We start from the raw sequence: 20,588 nt of genomic DNA on the forward strand, positions 1-20,588 counted from the left end.
TTATCCATGGGCCACTGGGCTTTGCAAGAATTGTCTTGCCTGGCCCGCGCTCCCTCGACAGGGAAAAATGTTTATGAATTGATATATCATTGTTTTCCCAAGTCAGCTCTATCCTTCCAGATAAACGAGCTACATTCATAAATCAATCTCTTCCTACCATTGATAAATTAGTAACCAAGTGGATTGTCTTACTTGTTAGAAAACCAAACAAACAAAAAGCTGACAACAAAGCTGTTATTCAAACAGGTAAGCACGGTAGCAGGTACAAAAGGGACCAATTGGATCGATTCAGCATAGCCCAATACGCTGCAACTTATTTTAAAACACTGTCCACAGTACAAATCTATGCGAAAATTAACAGTACACAAGCTGGACAATAGCAAGTACAGGTTGATCCCAAATCCAGTTTTACACACTGCATGCAATGACCTCCACTAATTGCAAAGACCTCCACTAATTTGACAGCAGATCTGCAGATGAAATTTGCCCTAATTTGACAGCAGATCTGCAGAAGAAATTCACCTGAAGAAAAAATAATTAATATGAATATTGTGAGAGAGATTGATGAAAAAGCAATACGATTGAGGATGATGTACAATAATATTTGATACTTACTATCCTTCCTGAGCAAGTATTAAGGTTTCCACTAAGTAGCAACAAAAATTAATACCATTTATGGATACAACTAAGTTAGGCACTACGTAGAATACTTGATTGTCATAGCCAAGTATCAAGGCTATACAAACAATCAATTCAACTCATATAAGGTACATACAGGAAAATGAAAAACAAAGGAAACGAAATAAGTTGAAATTGCAGCATATCAGATCTTTGGAATTTGATATGCAATTTTACGATTTAATCAAATTATGCTCAAGCCAACTCTAGTTGATTTTGTCAGAGACTCAGAGTAACAGATCAAGGCTGTTTCAAACTTTTCACAACAGGTAATTGGTTTTCACATAAAAAATATCAGCAAATAATCCATTTTGCGTGTAGACAGGTAGAACAAATTAGAGGAAAATTCACTGCAAGCACAGACAAAATGTATCTGTGGAACTGGTGGGCTGCTGACTGCTAAGCCCATTATGAACGTAAGATGAAAATGGAGGCAAGACTTGAACCATTCTTGGTGATTTGGTGGGCATGGCACTAAACAGTCGATGAGTGCATTATTTAGAGGCCATTTACAGTAAATGGAGACTGGGAGGCAAGCCGCAGGGCCTGCTACTGAGGGAGGGACCAAGATTGGGCCTAAGAGAGAGGCAAGGGCAGGCAATGACAGTTCCTAGGTATGATAGGGATGAAGTATTGATCATTTAGAAGGACCAGAAGTGGAGGAGCAAACCAAGGATGCTTCGGAATGAGTTTGTTATCTAGCAGCACATGACGCAGAATTTAGGAAAACAATGAAGGTTAGAGCATAGAACATCCAAAACAGTTAGTGTCACACTTCCAAGGCAGACTTCTGGACCTCTGGTATGTAGTCCTTTGATAGTCAAGTTTAGCAAGATGCATGGGGCTGCAGATTCAATAGGTGATGCAGGCAAATCCCTGGAGTTTTGATCATTCGATAAACTTAAGCAATACTTCACATAACTGATGAATAAGGTTATTTTAGATACATTCAGGGGAAAGCATAGATGAAGAGGGGAAATAATCTAGTTCCTAGCTGTGTACTAAAAATATTTAAGGCACTGCAAAGCCGATGGCTTCCAAGAAACTAAATCCTCAGCTCATAATAGTTTTGGAATAGAAATTGCTAAGCTAATTTCCACTCGACGGGTATAGATTTCTGCCAAGAAATTCAAGTTTAGAAGTGAGTAAACTTGCTCATCCAATAACCACCTCATTAGGAGAGTAATCACAAATCTAGTCACAAATCGACTGCTCTGAAGTCCGAACTTCAACAGCCTGAAAGCAAAAGGTGGACACTAATAACCTATTCCAAGAACAATGTGTACCTAAAATACAGGTTTTGCGATTTTCTACACTAGATTAGTATAGTGAGTGAATCCATTTGGTGTTGAAGCCTGAACCAGCATTATAATAGCCTCACTTTATAATCTTCTAGTGCATATTTGATGTCAAAAAATACATCTAAGGTATTTGCAACCGCTGGAGAGACCTGATAAGCCATAGAAGCACACTTCAAAATAAATTACTCATGAGCAAGCATTTGAAGGAATTAATCGGGCCCTTAGAGTATGACTGTAATATACTAGAGTGGGGAACATGAGAGAACTACTGTACTAGAAAATAGATTCGTTATGAGGAAACATTCGTCGGAGTTAAGCATGGTCACTAGTGTATGATTGTAATAAACTAGAGAAACTATAAAGTGCAGCTGCCTAATACCTGCTTGCAGAAAGCAATCAAATGTAACACAAAATATGAAATCCAATCATCTCACCTTTCTCTCAAGCAGCAGCTTTCGACGCAATCATTCCGGTCTTCCGAGCATATGCAAATATCCCTCCAGCCTCAATGACCGGTCCGGCATCGCCAATTGGTTTCAGCTTGTACTCCTTGCCGGATGTGTGGTTAATAAGGACGGAATTGCCGAGGTCCACGGTGACCACATCCCCAGTCTTGCACTCCTTCCAAGCTCCCGCGTCATGGAGCTCCAGAGGGTACACCTCTCCCGTGGCCACGGAGTTGCGGAAGAAGATGCGCGCGTAGCTCTCTGCCACGACGGCGCGGGCGCCGGCGGCCCCGAGCGCGACGGGCGCGTGCTCCCGGGAGGAGCCGCACCCGAAGTTGGCCCCGCCGACGATGACGGCGTAGCGGGTGGACTCCTCCCCCGGGTCGACGAACGGCGTCGGGTAGGCCGCGGTGGGGAGCCCCGCGAAGGCGAAGGAGCCGAGCTTGCGGTACTCGTCGGGCTTGGACGGCACCAGGGTGAGGTGCTCCGCGGGGATGATCTGGTCGGTGTCGATGTTGTCTCCCACCACGAAGACCTCGCCGTGGAAGACCGCGGACGACGGGGAGCTGCCGCCCGCCGCGGCCGCGGGGGTCAGGGTCCCAGCGCGGCGGCATTTCAGGATGGGGTGGCGGTGGGAGGTGGCCTGGGTGCGCCGGAGGAACGCGCTGGTAGGCGCTGGTCTGGGGGCTAGCACCGCCGTTGACGCCACCGTCGCCGCCGCCGTCGGAGCCGCCGCCATGATGATGGTTTCGGCTTGGACGCTCTTGGTTGATTGGGGATCGGGAATCAGAGGTGGGTTTAGGGCAAGGGCTGAAATGGGTCGAATGGATTCAACACTGGCTCACGACTGACGGCCCATTATACACCTGATTTTGTGTGATTTCGTAAGCGCCACGAAACCGAGCCACGTAGGCCCAGTCCCACTTGTGCGTTGTAAGTTTCCGTAAACGCCACGAAACTGAAGGGCTGTTGGGCCGTACATACCAGGCTAATTTTTGTTCTGCGCTGCTTTTCCCTTTGCAAGCTTTCTCGCTCCAATCCAATGAACAAACACAAGTAGACAAAACTGATCACATTATTATATGAAAGTAAATTTGAGTTCCCGTGGTTCCATTTCATCACCCATGACGTAATTGTCATGATTAGTCTTGGAACAATGCAAAGTAATCAAGTATCTTTTCAGCCGATTTGTACTGTATCTGGAGACTCGGTGGCAAACTGGCAATTGGGTGTCGTGTCGTGTGAAGCTGAAATCCACGACAAGAAGACCTCACGTGCTGCATACAAGAAGTGGATGTCGTACTGTCCGCAAGAAAACACTGCTGCGAACCATTTCAACCCTGAGCATAGTTGATGCTACGAGCTAGCTAACCACTGAACCGAGCGCCCCATGATCCTGTCGCCCAACCATTTACGACTACGCACACCGCCATTATCTGCATGTTTCCGTCTTCGGATAAGCCTGTCCTTGGTTCTTAGGGGGTGTTTGGGAAACACCTGTTAAAGTTTAACACCTGTCACATCGGATGTTTGGATGCTAATTAGGAGTACTAAACATAAGCTAATTACAAAACTAATTGCACAGATGGAGTATAATTCGCGAGACGAATCTATTAAGCCTAATTAGTCCATGATTTGACAATGTGGTGCTACAGTAACCATTTGCTAATGATGGATTAATTAGGCTTAATAGATTCGTCTCTCCAATTAGCACAAGGTTTTGCAATTAGTTTCATACTTAGCTCACGTTTAATCCTCCTGATTAGCATCCAAACATCCGATGTGACACTGTTAAAGTTTAGCACTCGTATCCAAACAGCCCTTTAGTAGTTCTTACTCGTTGGCACTACCAAGAAAGCCTTTTACTACACTAACTCATCGAGCCATCAGTTACTTAGCCCATGCTCAGAGCGTATCTCGGAACATGCCGCTCTCAAGATGCCGCGATTGCCTGTGCAGTGACGCTAGCTATCACGGTACTGGCTACTAGGAAAGTGTACGGCGCCATTGCTTGCTCCGAAGCGCGACGCTTCCCACGCGGCTGGCATGTAGTAGTAGTAGCAGCCTGTGAGAGTGACGTGGACTCCACATGTGGTTTTCGATAAAGCGTTCGTACGTGCGGGGCGTGGCATTTCTGTGGTCGCGGATCGCCTCCTGAATCTCGTACCAGCCAGTCAAGCCACAGATCGGAGCACGCGGCAGTTAGCGGGGAGCAGGCCAATCGCACATCAGTCGTCACAGTGGCTCGCTTGGCGCTCTCGGGCCTCTCGCGTTTGAGATACCGGGATCGATGGAGGGCAGCCTGCTGCTCGTCGATTCGGCCGCGGCGAGCCTGTGCGCCACGACGGCGGCGCGCCGCCACCGCCGCGCGGCAGGCCGGAGCGGCGCGAGGTTCCTGAGCTGTTCTTGCTCTTCCAGAGGTATAGCACAGCACTTTCTTCTTCTTCTTCTTCACGATCTGTGTTGTTCTTGGTAAAAACCCGTACTGTGCCGCCGTTGAATTCAGACGAGCCGGCGACGAGGGCCTGGCCGTCCTACTCCTCCGCTGGTAATAACATGCCGAGGGCGGTGAGGTCGGTGCCGCGCGTGAACGGGTGGAGCGGCAATGGCCACGGCGGGTGGGCGGCGGCGCGGGAGGAGAGCTCCGTCCTGCTGGAGGCCCTGGAGGACGAGTACGGCGGGATGATCGTCGACGCCGACCGCCTGCCGTCCGACGCGGACGGGTTCTCGCGGTCCCTGGCGGCGTCGCTCTCCTACTGGAAGTCGGCGGTGCGTCACCACGGCCGAATGTCTTCTTCTCGAGTGACAGATTGCTACGCGAAATTTCACCTGTGTTAGGTGCTTATGACAGTAACTTTTCGGTGCAGGGCAAGAAGGGGGTGTGGCTGAAATTACCGTTGGATCGCTCCGAGTTCATCCCATTAGCAGTGAAGGTACGAGTAACCAAATCAAAGTATCAAACTGTAAAAGCAAAGCTGTTCTTGCGTTTGATCGTCTGTCTCACGCAACATTTCGATCAGAAACGAGTGCCTATCAGTTTATTATAGCAGTTATGTGATGACGCCGGTGCAGGAAGGCTTCAGGTATCACCACGCAGAGCAGTCGTATCTGATGCTAACGTACTGGATCCCTGACGAGCCCTGCTTGCTCCCGGCAAATGCCTCTCACCAGGTTGGAGTCGGGGGCTTCGTGATCAACGACCAAATGGAGGTGCCTTTCTTATATGCCACGATGCATTTTCCATCGATGCGTGCTAATGGCAGGATTAAAAGTTTGCTATGAGTTGTATCTCATTCTGTTTCTGATAGCATTTTCTTGAGAACTTGACAAGGTTCTTGTGGTGCAAGAGAAATATTCAGCTTCATCGTTGCCCGGTGCTTGGAAGCTCCCGACAGGATTCATTCATGCGGTAAGGATTCAGCACATACCTGGTATGATATGAAACACTAGCAGAGTAGTAGTGTACATACATATCTGAATATATGCTACTGTTGACTTATTGAGAATGCTTCTTTGTGTCGTGGCAGTCAGAGGAGATTTTTACAGGAGCTGTCAGAGAGGTCAAGGAGGAGACTGGAGTAAGAAACGGATCGTTTCTGACTTCTGATAGCATAAGAGTTATAAACCTTATGGATCAATCACAAAATAAATCTAACGCTCCCCATGCATTCTGCAGATTGACACTGAATTTGTGGACCTGATTGCTTTTAGGTAATGGTTCTGGTTTCTTGAACCCCTCCTAACGTAGTGATCAATATCTGTTGGTGTAGGAGATTTGCGATAATGCGTTAGTCAATGAACTCGCACTTGACTTCGCAATAGAACATTAGAACACTTACGCAGATGCAGCCATCCAAAAATTCAGAAACGTCTTATTTGATAACTGCCGCCCTCGATTCGCGTCAGGCATGCACATAACGTGGCGTTCCAGAAGTCAGACCTGTTCTTCATCTGCGTGCTGAGACCACTGTCCAACGACATCAGGATCGACGAGGCGGAAATCCAAGCAGCAAAGGTACAACACGCTTACTCAGCGTTGGCTCTCCAAGAAAGGCACACACACCATGTCCTTTAAGATTTTTCTGAAGAAGATCTATACGGTTGCAGTGGATGCCGCTCCCGGAGTTGATGGAGCAGCCCTTCATCCAGGACGACCACATGTTCAGGAAGATCTCCGACATCTGCGTGCAGCGCCTCCGGAAGCGCTACTGCGGCCTGACGGCGCACCACGTGGTCTCCAGGTTCGACGGCGGGGCGTCCACCTTGTACTACAACGTCGCCGAGCCCGAGCGCGGAGACCGCAACGGCGACGACGCTGCCTGACCCTGAAGGACGGATTGGCTGCTCCGCGCATCATTTGGCCATCGATTCGTGCAGGGCGTGATCCCAGTTCCCAATCACCAAAATTTTCACCAAGATCCCAGTTTCGGCGTGAGGCACCGCAGAGAATAATGCCGATTGGCAGCGTCGATCTGCATGTACCTGTGCAGAAGACTCATCACCGCTGTAGCTTTGGGGGTGATGGTTTGCAGCGTCGCAGTTCCGGTGCACTTGCCGCGCTGCCGGATCGGAGCATGTTCCTGCTGCCGTGTAATGGATTGGGTCGCCGAGAACGGCCTTGGGTTTGCGTTGCGTCCAACCGGCCGCTGGCTTCAAGCCTTCAAGGGTTCAAGTTGTTTGCAGTTCTGCTCCGCGGACAAACTCCTGAGTCCTGACCTCCGTCTGGGCCCGTTTGCACGTTTCCCGCCGCTGCACCCCGCCGTCCAGCCGACGACGCACACCGGCACACGGCGAGTCGGCGACGCGGCCTGGAGACGGAAAAGGGATCACGCACACCAATTGTTAAGCAACAGGGTGAACAAGCTTCTAAAATAAAAAGGAAAGGAAAAAAAAACAGAAAGAAAGCAAAACAGCGTGAAGATAGCGTCACATGTGAAAAACCGGAAGCTTATTGCTTAATTAAGCGGATCGGATCGGGAAAGCAGAGATCGAGGGTCTACCGTCTCCCTCCGCGCCGCGTCCTCACGCACGAATCCGCGCTCCGGCCGAGCCCTAGCCACCCCCCGCCCATTCATGGTGGGCGGGCCGTGAGTGAGATCTCTAGGGAGGCTCGTGGTGGGCTTCGTCGGGGCGGGAGGGGAGGGGGAGGAGATGGGCGGTCGGAACAGCGCCGCCGCGACGCCGGTGCTGCTCAACGTGTACGACCTCACGGCCGCGAACGATTACCTCTACTGGCTCGGCTTCGGCGTCTTCCACTCCGGAATCGAAGGTGTCCATGGCGATCTATTCCCTTGCCTTTCTTTTCTTTTCTTTTCGGTATCGGTTCCGTGTAGAATGATGGATTAATAGCTCCTGTTTGCAGATACCTAATTAGCATGGTGCTGATTTTAGAATAGATTTTTTTTGTCGTTGCTGCTTTATGGTCAAATTAGGTGTTTGTAACAATGATAGCAGGACAATACATTCTGCGGAACAAAATATATTGTGATGGGTGATCAATGGTTCAAAGTGACATTCCACGGGGATATAGAAGAATACATATTAAAGAAGACTGTTTTTGGAATAGCAAGAATTTCAGGAGAATTGTACATAACGTCTGTCTTGGTGGGAAAAAAAATGACCACTTTGCTCTGCTTAATTTTGCAGTGTCATCCACTCATCCTTCATAGGTTTAGGAAACTGTTTATTCACCAAACAATTAGCATCTCTGCAACCTTGATTACATGGATTGCTACAACTCTGTTAAATGCCTGGATCAACACCACTTTGTTGAAAAAATTTATTTATGTTTGCATAATATCTAGCACCTTACAGAAGATTGAACTAGGTTTTAGCATCCTTTTTTTTTCTTAACTCTTTCATTTTCAAAATGAGCAGTTCATGGCACGGAGTATGGATTTGGAGCCCATGACTTCCCATCCAGTGGCGTGTTTGAGGTGGAATCAAAGACTTGCCCTGGTTTTGTCTATAGAAGAACGGTGTGGCTAGGCACAACAGACATGTCCCAGGAAGAATTCCGCACGTTTATTGAAAAACTTGCGGGGAAGTATCATGGGAACACATATCATTTGATAAGTAAGAACTGCAATCATTTCACGGATGATGTCTGTCAAAACTTAACTGGAAAACCCATCCCTTCCTGGGTGAATAGGCTTGCAAGAGTAGGTTGGTATTGGTCTCACACTCTCACTGGCAATGTGTTTGTTTCCTTTATTAGTTGAAACTATAGCCAGCTGACTGTATTTTGTCTTGAAAATTTAGGTTCAGTTTTTGATTGTCTTCTACCAGAAAGTGTTCAAGTTTCTCCTGTGGGTCGTGTCCCAACTCTTCGTCAAAATTCTGGTTAGTATCTACCTAAACTATCCATTGCAATTTTCTGTTTCTGTGACTTCCAAGATGGCCTCTCATGCCAAATTCTGTCAACCTAAGAAGATTAGCTTGTGTGGGCATGCGTGATTTAACTCGGTTTATAATTTGAATGCTCTGTTATGCTGCTTTCTTGAAAATGTGTCACTGTCAGGCATGTTTCTGACTAGGATTAAATTCTCTATAGTCTTTTGCAGTGTTGTGACAATTTTACTTTTTTCTTGTAAGACCGGCTATCTTAAATTTCATTAATTTAGTTGTACATGTTTGCACTCTCTCCATGGTTGTTATTACTTCCTTATGTGCCAATCAGAATATCCAACATGTTACATATGTCATCCTATCATATACAACTATAAGGGCATAAGCAATCTTCAAAGAAATCAGGGAATTTTTCGGATGCAAAACAGAGGAGGGATTCCAAATACATCTTCCACTATTTATAAGGGTTTTACTGTCTTATACTAACCATTTTATTGGTTTCTCATAAATATTACTCAGATGATGAATTGCATTCAATACATTCACCTATCATTGAGGACAGTGACAATGATGAGGATGAGGCGAAGCACCTGCTGCCAACTCCAGCCAATGACATGCATTCTGTAGATGTGCCACCAAAGCTAGCCAAAGATCTCCTCTGAACTGCTCCATGCTCATAGGCAGGCACCTCCCATACTGTAACTACAAGTGGTGTAGCTGTTGGTGCTAAAGGGATTTTCTAGATGGCTTGACGGCAGTACAGTCGAGCTTGCCACTGGTTGTAGCTATACACAGATGGAATTGGCCATCTTCGAAGATGAAACTCTTAACTATACTTGCTGTTTACCAGTTACCACCTGCTTTGCTGTCTTTGTACCGGCAGCAGCAGTTCAGGTGGTTGTCATCCATGGTAGATTGGTAGCAGATGTTACTGTGTCATTTAGCAAAGCTGGAAATTGCAAATGGGTTCCCAGTATCTATTAGGACCAATGATGTAAAATATAGCCTTAGCGTGATGCTTGCTGAGCCGAAACTGTGTAATAAGTTATCACACAGAACGGGGTTCACGTACATGTCTACTGAGTATTAACCTCGATTTTGTTGTGCTGCGTAAGCGCCGGTAATGATAGGTAGAGAATCTGTCTTTGCTGTCCAATCCCTTCGCCACATTATGCCACGGAGGTTTGCTGACGAGTTCTCCCAGAGAAAAGGAAGCTGGGAAATGAAAGATGTCTAGAACAATTTTTCCAGGTCTAAATTGGCAAGCGTCTGCCACTTAGACGAGCTTGTCTTCTGCAATGTTAGCTGGCATGGACTGACGGCCGAGTGATCCATGACCATGAATAAGACTAGTCTATTTTGTACTGCGATACGCGGCTGTCGGGTCCGGTTTGTTTATTAGCAACATTGAATTCACCATCATATAGATATAGAAAGGACCTCATGCTAAACTTCTATGCTACTAGTGATGTCACCAATGAATCTGATTTTTAAATTGCCTTGTTGCATGTACAATCATATTTCTCGAAGTGAAATCAGCATTTCCGTTGTATCCATGCAACAGCTCCTTTTTTTTAAACACATATACACATCATATCTGCAGCATGTCTTCTAAAATACACGCACGCCGTATCAAGAACACCACTAAATAAATGCTAAACATTTATAATGACAAGGATAGTCTTAACATGACAACGAGTGTTTTCCCCCTCTATTTACTTCCATCAGTGACTTGAATCTTTGATGCCTGGTATTTCCATAAACATGTCAGGTTCGGCGACTCAGCAGTTAGCAAATGTATCCTGGTTTACGTCTGTTTCCAGAGACCCGGGTTACTAGAGAGTAAAATGGTCAATCATATGCTGTATGACATCGGCACCTTCGCAATGCATCACAGGATCCTTCACCTGTTAAGATTTCATTCCAAGGCAGGCTTCAGCTTCAACATAACTTTCGTTGCTAAATTGCTGACAGGGAAGAACGTGACGGGTATCTAAAGACAGTACCTGAATCACACTATGTGCTGCAGATCTTACTTTGCTGTTGTGGAAGCTAACATCCACCTTTTCCCATGACACACGCTTAAGTCCTCTTAAAAGACGTTCTGTAAATTGCAATAGAAGTCAACCCATCATGTGACAATTCTGCAGTAAGGAATAATGCATGATGTAGGAACTAAATAATGTTGACCATGATACAGGTTGCATTTTATGATCCCTTGGGTCATATACCAAAATGTATATTTTCCTCTCTACAAAAGAAGCGTATCCTAAATTCCTAATGCACTAAAAATATGGAGATTTGGAGAGCTTTCACTGGACGACATATGTGGGGACCATGATAATTCGTGATGGATGCATGATAGAAAACGGTGACAATACAACCATAAGGTTCTACTACAGAGCAGCATACCCATGCTAGTAAACAGACTGTCAGACTGGACATCCCTAAATCGATCTGGATGAGTTAGGAGACTATCTTTGAACATCATCTCATTTGTAAGCATATCTGTGGAACTTGTGTTCCCCAAAACATTGTGGAGTTGCAAGGACGTAAGGGACCCATGCAACACGCTATACAGTCAGGGACCCCATGGACATCAAACATCTACGGCATGATAGATAAAGGCCATGCTCCTATGTCTTAGCTAATCCAAGAACTGAGAAACAATGACAAAAGAGAGAAAGAGATAGTATTATTTCAAATTTCTCAATACATAGCTCATTAGCTGTATGAGACCTGGTGGTAGGGTGTATATCCTGACCTCCCACACAAACTGAGGTAGGTATTCCTTTTTATTTTATGCTTAATTGGGAAGCTCCATTCTATTTAAGCCTACATAAACTAAGAAGTTCATTCCCAATCTGGCAATTTCAACAGACAGAAAAAGGACTGTCTGTCCCCACAAACTAGTACTCCCCCCGTTCCAAATTGTAGGTCGTTTTGGCTTTTCTAGATACATAGATTTTGCTATGTATCTAGACATAGCCTATATTTAGGTGCATAGCAAAAATCATGTATCTAGAAAAGCCAAAACGACAATTTGAAACAGAGGGAGTATTATCTATAGGCAAAATAATCATTATTGAATTAAATAAGATGGAGCATCAACCACATATAGTGCGTGAACTGGAAGTATAAAAAAACCTTACAATTTACATGCTTTCTTTAAGCAGGGAAACCTTTTTTAAAAAAAGTAGGCAGGAAGCAGATCTGACAATTTCTAGCATGCCTTCCATTTAGATATTGTCAGGATAAATAGACCAGGGAAACAGCACTATTTCAGAGGGAGAGGAAGACACTAGAAAGCAAATATGCTAGTGCCTGTCAGTACTCCCATCCTATATTGGGTTTTGCAGCATTTCTAACTCAACAAATTTTGCCTTGAATTTTCATGTTATGCTAGCATTTCATATTTTGCATAAAAAGAGATCAATCACAAATCGTGCAACAAGCATATGTTCAATTATATAATCCAAGCACTAATACAAACCTTCTAGTGTGCAGTTGTCCGTGTCCACACATTGATTAGGAGCTTCTGCTTTGGATAGCTCCTCATATACAATATGTGGGTAGATCTTGTTTGTTGAATCAACCCACTACACGAATATAATTAAATGCATATTATAAACGGTAGAGTGAAAGAAAAGATCATGCTCAGGTTGACCAATCCCAAAAAAAAAACAAAGAAAACAAGATAAGGTTTACCTTGGGTAATTCCGAATCTTGTCTGATGGATGATGTCCTCCACCCAACAATATCTTAATCAACACTCAGTTACGGAAAAAAAATCTTAAAAACAATGCTTATCACTACAATACTACATGCTAATTTTAGGTGTGAAGTAAGGATACGATCATAACAAGCATTGGAGTATGCAACTCGTCGTCTAAATGCTTGCAAAGCAGACCTACACCAACAAATTGGTAAGCTAAAAATATTCATAATCCAAGCACATAAAAGCAGTTGCGGAAGGTAAGCATACATGAACTGCAGGTCACCCCAATTGTCCACCATGCGTTGCAGCAATGGAGGCTTTCCATCATCATAATCAGTAAGAAAGAGATGTTTGCCAGTTCTTCCAAATATCAAATGAATGATGCAGCATGCAAAATTTTCAATTGCAGTAACTCCAAAAAGGAAAGGAACCTGTGTGGTTCAAACAAAGAACACATTTCAGTCGAGTCCCTGAAACATTCATGTTACAAGTACCAAAATGCTTCTGCCAAGCCTTCATACAAAGCTAGCTAACTATTATTATCACTCAAGCAAGTCAATTATTTTTCAAAAAATAAATTTGCAAGCTTGACCTTCAACATGCAAGGATGATATATGGCTTCTCATTTCTGATTGCAATGATGAAAGGCAAAAAACTTAAGCTTTTAGAGTACCTGCTTATTTCCTCTGGAACCAAGATGCGGTGATGCAACGGTTATGAAGTTCACTGCCTCAAGTCCATGTATTGTACCTCTGTTGTTGTCACTCAAACTTTGCGGAGCATTTTCTGATGTTTGTTTAGGCGGTCTATAGAGTCTTCCAATAGCATATCTAGCAACCAATCCTCCAACTGAGTGTGCAACAAAAGATATCTTTTTGATATATGGTCTTCTGTTGATTTCTTCAATAACCTGCCTTACTAAATTTTGTCATCAATTTGCAGAAGGAACACATAAACTAGAGCAGAAGAGATAGTTAGAAAACAATCAAGACGCATAATGGAAGAACTAACCTCTTGTGCCAATCGTTCACCCATCACATCAATGCCATCTAAAGTAAGCTTGCGCATGTTGCGGTTGCTACCTACAGGTTAAGAAAAATGTCATTCAAGAAACCATAAGAAATGGCTATAAGTGGTAAAATTCCCTTATATATAAATAATATTTGTTGCATTGATTCAATTGCAATAATATAAGTAATGATACAAGATATCATATGTTTGCAACAATTCAAATTCTTATTCAATTGTGTTTACATATAAACACCATCACCATCTGCAATAATGTGCTTTTTGCATCATCAGTAGCACATGACCAGGTATATATTCTACTAGGAAATAAGATTCCAAAGAGTCCCACAAGGAATATAGATAAAGCTCCTATCTTATTTCTTTGTAAGCAGAAGAACCTAGGAATGATTAGCCAATCATTTTTATCAACAGCAAAGAATCTCCAACAAGGATGCTTTCGTAAAGAAACATCATTGTGGCACTAACCAAGCGCCTCAGGTGTAAAGGTTGGACGCCACTGGCCATCCAACGCATTAATAGTTCAACACTAGGATTCAAGGATTGGTATTTGTGAAATGCTAAGATGTCAAATTGTCCTCCGTAAAAGTACAGTACAATACAGGCATGCTGATGGAGAACTCATAGCTCAAGAAATACTATAAACACGAAGCGATGAACATACAAACGAATTGAGAGAGCTTACAATGAACTATGACTTTGTCGGAGAGCAACTTATCAAACTGCTCTGCTCCAAACTTCCAATCTGCTGTGCTGCACAACAAATAGAGAGTAAAAGGGTCAATACAGCTGCAGAAACAACCAGATGGCAACTTCCATAAAAGGAAAATAAGTAGATGCATCAGTAAGGATCAGTTACATCAGTATTATATGGCCGAAATGCATGTACGTGATGTACTGATGCGAATGCACGAAAAATTTACCAAACGGCGTTTCACTTTGGCATTCAGTTATTTATGTACTCTGAATTCATCAGTGCCGTGGCTAATCGGATCGACCAACCTACCTAATTCGTACGGATCACGTAGCGTCTTCGCAAGAGACACCTCAATTCAGTTTGTTAAGAGGACATTTTAGATCATCAAATTAATTACTACTTCGCTCATAAAAACATTTCGAGACTCGCAGCGCGCTCACCTACGGAGCTGCGCTCGCAAACAGGCAAACAGCTGCTTCGGGATAAAATTTCGAATACAGCTAACGATCAGGCGAACCAGAGAAGCTTATTATTATAACTCCAAATCCCCAAAGTTCTCGAAACAACCAATAGGTTCCCCACGAGAAAAGCGTACGGCAATAGTTTTGTCACGGAGAAAAGGCAAGCCCAATCTCAATTACGAGAACAGATGGAAGGCAAATCAGCAACAGCCACGCAACTAGCCGTACCTCCCGACGATCCCGTGGACCATGACCACCAGGTGGTCGGGCCCGGCTCCGGCCGGCGCCGGCGCCGCCGCCGGGTCCTCCTCGGCCGCCGCCTCCCGCCGGTCTCCACCTCCCAGGTCACCCATTCACCCCACACGCACGCACGCACGCGAACAAGCGGAAACGAGCTGGGTGGAGGCGGAAGGGGGAGCGCGGCGGAGAGGAGGGTGCACGGGGAAAAGGGTAGCTGCGCTTAAAAGGGAGGTGGGCGGGTCTGGTTTGGCGAGTGGCGACGGGGAGGCGGAACGGAACGGACGAGGGGAAGAAAACGGCTTCCTGGGGAGCGGATTGGTGTGAGGGGTGGCGTCTGGTTGGAGAGTGACAGGTGGGGCAGGCCACAAGGAGGCGGCCAGTTCGACCTGGCGGAGCCCGGCCGGCCAGGGAAGAACACAACCGCCAACCACCGGAGGTTTGACGACCATGGTGCCGGCCGTTTCCAACAGCAGAACTACCAGCATAGTTGCATTGCCTGATTTCTTGAGTTTTACTATTTCAAATCTTGTTTATGCTTACTGAATAGTATTTATCTTAACGTGCAGATACCACCATTTTAAGATAAAGGAATGAAAGTTATCCTACTTTTTCTAAGCGGATAAAATAATTCTAGCGGTTGCATACAAGGACGCACAAAAACTGATTATCTTTGTCTTAAAAAAATAGAGAGACAGAACTGCTCGTAGCAAATTTATAACGTGAACGGCTACAGTATGATTCTTGCGTGTAATCCGTCGGTGAAAATAGGATGATGTTTTAATGTGCTAATACTTTTACCTCCAAAGAGAAGGACAAGCTTAGAAGGACAAGTAAATGCTGCAATGCTTGTGAAGTTATATTTCTCTTCAATTGACAGCGTGCGTGTCGACAACAACATGTCCTATTATCAGGTGGTGTTTGGGCGTCAAAGGCAAGCTTTGATTCCTAGGGTTCCATTTCTTCCACACACCAATCAACCAAAGCATAAAGTTGAAGAATCCATCCATTGGAGACTGACATACTAGCAGTGTTGCAGTGGGCAGTGGTCATTTTCATTAAAAAAAAGGCCAAAACAAACTATACTGATAGATTTGCAGATCAAAATAGTACTCTTGTTTTAGGTCATTATTGTGAGGAAGGCAACACGAAGATATAATATTCCCTCCATCCTAAATTACTATACAAGCTTTTCTAGGTACGTAGTTTTTGTTATGTATCTAGACATAATATATATCTAGGTGTATAGTAAAAGATATGTATTTAGAAAAAATAAAATGAATGGTAATTTGGAACGGAAATATCAGTTTGATGCTGGACACCGGTTTCGCAGGACGCATGTTCAGTGCACGCAAGCCGAACCATGGGCTTGGATCACACACGAGCGAGCTGAATTTCGCGTGCAAAGATCCTCCAATGCGGGCCGTCGTCGGTGCAACGTACACGCGTAAGCCAAAGCTAAACATTTCAGCGAAATGTTTAAGCTCTGGGATAGTTAGTGTTTGAAGCTGTTGTTTTGCGACCGAGTATCGCAAGCGGCCGGCAATTTCAACAATTAACAGCAGTGCAGTCATAATCGAGGGAGTAAAGTAGACGAGCTGTTTCTTCTTCTCATCGATCGTGAAATTTCCCGGAAATCCGCACAGTGATCTCTCGCTTACTGTTTGGGGTTGAAAAAAAATTAAAAACTTACTTAAAAAAATTTAAAAAACTATACTCACTCTGTTATTAAATGTATGATGTTTATGATAACTCATTAGTTCATTCAGGTTATCCTAGATGCCATTTATTTAGGGAAAGAAAAAAAGTTTAGTTTTATAATAGGAAAAAGAAGAAGCTATGATGATGGGACAAATAGCAGATGAGAAAAATGATAGCAACAAGATGGTATTTTCCAGGCTAAGATATATCTTAGATTTTTTGTGTGCATGTGAGTAACGTGGAGCATGGCTCGTACTACCTCGATGGAGGTGCAGCGGAGGGCAATGAGCGCCTGCGAGTGAGAGTGTTACCGTCGATACATTTATGCTCATGACGAGTAGTGGCGGATGCAGCCGTGAACTTGTAAGTGGCTCCCTCTTCTTCCTCCTCCATTCTTCCCTTCTCTTCTTTTTCCTTCTATCTAAAAATTATGGAAGGGATTAAGGTGGCTCATTATCCGAGTAGCAGGAGGGGGGCTTGAGCACTACCCACCTCACCGCTAGATCCGTAGCAAGCCGTTTCAAAGCTTTCGATCGTGACCACATCGGCACAGCCGACGTCTGTCTCATTTCTCTCAGCATGGCCAAAGCAGTCGCTATCTTCTCCTTCAATTCCAGTCCCATCTCTCCACATCAGATTATGAGAACAACATCATCTTGTACAGCTGTCGCGCCATGGGTAGCTGCTCCGTGGCCTCAACCTCTTGACGATTTAATCCAGATGGGTGAGTGCGGCCATGGATGGCTGGATTAGGACATCTAAATACATCAATGATCAACCACAAGTGTAAGATATGGTTGGCACGAATTGAACAACCCTGCCGTTTATTTTATTTTTTTAAAAAAAGTACTAGAAGTATACAATTATGCTGCCATTATTGATTGGGTCCAACTGTCACGCGACAATTCCGTTTGCTCACACGCTTGACTCTTTCAGTTAGGGTTTGGTCCCTCGCCTATCCGTCCACGTCAGCTCTCAGGCAGCAGGCGTACGCTTGTCGCGGCCTCGTCCTCGTGTTGGGTGGGTGGCCAGTGGCCACGCCCGTTCGATTGTTGGCGACGAAAGCCAGCGTACGCGCGCACCAAACCACTTTAACCACAGCTTGCAATTCCGTTCCAGTTTGGAGGCGGAGCTCGATCGGCACGCCTGTCAGCCTGTGGCCGGCTGCGGCGCCGCGCTGCCGTCCGGGTTGGCCAGCTGACCATCGCGGCCGTTTTTGTCGGTGGGACGGCAGCCGAGTCGCATCGCATCGAAGAAAATCGGATCGATCGGCCACCAACTCTCGGATGGTAACAAAGCGACGAAGTGGCTGTTTGCGTTTGGCTGATGCCCTGCCTGCGAACGTGCGATGCAACAGCTGCACTGCTGCCGGTGTCGAGGTAGCTGGGCCTGGACGCCTGCTGATGTTGATTAGTTCAGCTGTGGCTCTCAGATAGAGTACTTCTGGCTGGTTCGTAGTCGTAAGTCGTAATTCGGAATAAATACGTACAAGTTCGAGTCAAGGATACAGACTGGAATCAACAGCGCTGCCTAACCGAAAACATTCTGCAGTAGTGTTCAGAGTTCACTGCTACCGTCGCAGCGTTCGCCCAACGCATTGCCCGTGGGCACTTCTGCTACCCCTCCCTTCTTTCGTGTAATCTGCAGGTTGAACTGAGCCAGGACTCTGTTATGGTTCTGACGAAATCAGCAGGCAAAGAGCCACTGATTCAATTGAGATGATGGCTCCGTCAGAAAAAGAAACACTTCAGACACGAGCATACGATTTCTAAACGCAAAGAGAAAGAAGTCAACCGCCTCGAGGACGGTGGAATTCCGCGACCGCAGGGGCCGAAGCGCTCCTGATCCGTCCAGGTCCAGCTGCGCAGGAAGCCACGGACCACGGTGCTGCTCGCTCGGGGGAAAGCCGGCCTGCCCTGGAGTTGCGGTGGCGCCGTCGCCGCGCCAACGCCGTCCTACATCCTCACTCGGTGGCGATCAGCATCCCCGAACGAACTATGGTCGCGGGCGACGAGCGCGGGGGCGGACGGGCGGCGGGCGGCGCCTGAATAGTTTCAAATGGACCCCTTATTTGGATCCAAATATTTCCATATAGCCCCTAAAGTTACATATAACACCCTAATTTGGATCGCGATCCGATTATTTGCGATTAGGACCCTACATTTTGTATCTAGCCCCCTGGTTGGGGTCCGCTCCCTACCACCGTCTTCCCCGCCGATATCGACAAGCCCCGTCGGCCCGTCCCCCCGCCTAGGCGCCTACCGATCCCTTGCTCAAGCCCTGGAACTAGAACTGCCCCCACCAATCCTAGCCACAGCAAGGACAGGGTGGCGGCCGTCGATCTCCAACTCCGACGAGACGAGGAGTCGGGATGCGCGATCGATCGGCAGCCAAGTTGGGCGCGCACGTCCGCGGAGGTAGCTCATGTCGCGCATCGGCGCGGGCAACGCACCTCGTCAGAGTTGCCAGCCCGCCGGGCTGCATCTGGTGGTGATCCAGGAGCTGCCGCGCAGGACCCTGTTTCTTGTTAGTTTCTTCCTTGCTCTCCGTGGCCATGGCCGGTGGAAGCTGGCGGCGCCGTGGCGACACGAGGAGAGGTCGCATGGAGGAAGGGAAGGGGTTTAATCAACGCCCGGGACGCGGCGGCGTCGGCGAGCCACGGCGAGCAGCGGAGGCGGCGGCACGGCCACGACCAGGGGTGGACGGTCCACCCCCTGGGTCCCTGCCCGTGTCGAGGTAGCTGGACTGGACGCCTGCCGATGCCGATTTGTTCTTGCAGGTTTGTAACTCGGCATAATCAATACGGATTGAGTTGGTGTCAAGTACTAACAAGGATACAGTCTGGAATCGACCACCGCATTGCCAACTGAAAAAATTCTGCAGTAGTGTCTGCTTCTTCGTCAGGGGTTGCCAACATAATGGTTGCTCAGGGTCCCTTTGGTTCATTTGCTGGGAACTGTTTCACCTTCCTGAGCAAGGACAGGCGTTTGGCATCGAGCCAAAAGCTTGCTTTGCCAGCAGGCAAGCTCGCTCAACGCGACAAGGAAAATCTCGCCCGTGCAGGTGAGCCAAATCAGCTCTCCTACACGAGCAAGCATTGCTCGCTGGTGCTGCTCCGTTCTATCCAAGCTGGTAGCTGCATGACCGCGACAGTGCGACCTCCTCCTCATCCAACCCTAGCTCCTCCCTCCCCATGCGCAGAAATGGCGAGCTCGGCGCTAGTGGACCACCAAAAGCAGCCCCTGGTGCCAGTTTGAAGCTCTTCCATGGCGGATTTGCAAGCTTGACATTGCAGAGTGCAGACCAGCAAAGCAAGTCCCCGCTGCTGTTGTGCAGGTATAGGCAAGCTCAGCACTAGCGGGCCGACCAAATCGAATACCTACTGCCAACATTGAGGTCGTCTTCACCCGGATTGAGTTTCTGGTTGTTGGATTCGAGTTCCTTGCCGTCACCAGCAGCCATGGCTGTAATGTGCCGTCGATCCCTATCTCTCTCTGCATGACACCAAGAGCCCATTAGTTTTGGATAAAAGCGGAGGGCTGAGACTTAGGGATAAGCAAGGCAACCAATCAGATCAACAAAGCTTGACTTGCCTTGCTCGACAAAGCCAGGCAAGCTCGGCTAGGCAAGGCTAGCTTGAGCAAGGATTCCAAACAGGCCCTCAATAAACAGTAGCGCCGTGCGCCGCCATTTCCAGAGTCCATAGTCCGAACCCAGCATCAGGTCATTGATCCACGAAAGAATAAGGAGTTCAGAGCTTCAGATCATTGCGCAACTCTTTCTCACGGCAGTGGTCACTTCTGCTACCTCAAGGAATCAGCTGGAACGCATTGCCAGTGGTCACTTCTGCTACCTCCCCCGCCGCGGAGAAACCAATAATCAAGACCAATCTGTATTTTCACAAAAACTATATAAAGGCTCAAATCAGAAATTTGTGGTTCCGCCACTTGATACAAATGTAACTTTCGCACTGCT

The 20,588-nt window shown here is 46.5% G+C and overlaps 4 protein-coding genes across 4 annotated transcripts; 2 read left to right on the top strand and 2 right to left on the bottom strand.

Moving 5' to 3' along the window:
- Positions 1–210: 210 nt before the first annotated feature.
- Positions 211–3,248, bottom strand: LOC101779382 (3-isopropylmalate dehydratase small subunit 3). Its single transcript, XM_004953270.2, has 2 exons — positions 2,414–3,248; positions 211–522 (listed from the first exon to the last, which is right to left on the bottom strand). The coding sequence occupies exon 1, from the start codon at positions 3,162–3,164 to the stop codon at positions 2,421–2,423; it is 744 nt and encodes a 247-aa protein (XP_004953327.1). The 5' UTR covers positions 3,165–3,248; the 3' UTR covers positions 211–522; positions 2,414–2,420.
- A 1,338-nt stretch (positions 3,249–4,586) lies between these two features.
- Positions 4,587–7,094, top strand: LOC101779770 (nudix hydrolase 8). Its single transcript, XM_004953271.4, has 9 exons — positions 4,587–4,845; positions 4,932–5,194; positions 5,293–5,358; positions 5,498–5,635; positions 5,757–5,834; positions 5,953–6,003; positions 6,102–6,136; positions 6,332–6,440; positions 6,533–7,094. Exons 1-9 carry the CDS (start codon positions 4,716–4,718, stop codon positions 6,746–6,748), a joined length of 1,086 nt encoding a protein of 361 aa, XP_004953328.1. The 5' UTR covers positions 4,587–4,715; the 3' UTR covers positions 6,749–7,094.
- Positions 7,095–7,210: 116 nt separating this feature from the next.
- On the top strand, positions 7,211–9,867 carry LOC101780180 (deSI-like protein At4g17486). The gene is made up of 4 exons (XM_004953272.4): positions 7,211–7,694; positions 8,303–8,590; positions 8,687–8,767; positions 9,293–9,867. The coding sequence occupies exons 1-4, from the start codon at positions 7,577–7,579 to the stop codon at positions 9,433–9,435; spliced, it is 630 nt and encodes a 209-aa protein (XP_004953329.1). The 5' UTR covers positions 7,211–7,576; the 3' UTR covers positions 9,436–9,867.
- Positions 9,868–10,242: 375 nt separating this feature from the next.
- LOC101780575 (putative lipase YOR059C) lies at positions 10,243–15,197 on the bottom strand. Its single transcript, XM_004953276.4, has 10 exons — positions 14,904–15,197; positions 14,203–14,270; positions 13,503–13,573; positions 13,165–13,401; positions 12,759–12,922; positions 12,628–12,683; positions 12,482–12,534; positions 12,267–12,372; positions 10,780–10,877; positions 10,243–10,680 (listed from the first exon to the last, which is right to left on the bottom strand). The coding sequence occupies exons 1-10, from the start codon at positions 15,026–15,028 to the stop codon at positions 10,609–10,611; spliced, it is 1,050 nt and encodes a 349-aa protein (XP_004953333.1). The 5' UTR covers positions 15,029–15,197; the 3' UTR covers positions 10,243–10,608.
- Between the last annotated feature and the right edge of the window lie 5,391 nt (positions 15,198–20,588).

This window comes from Setaria italica, chromosome I, assembly GCF_000263155.2.
Source record: "Setaria italica strain Yugu1 chromosome I, Setaria_italica_v2.0, whole genome shotgun sequence".
NCBI classification, from domain to species: Eukaryota; Viridiplantae; Streptophyta; class Magnoliopsida; order Poales; family Poaceae; genus Setaria; species Setaria italica.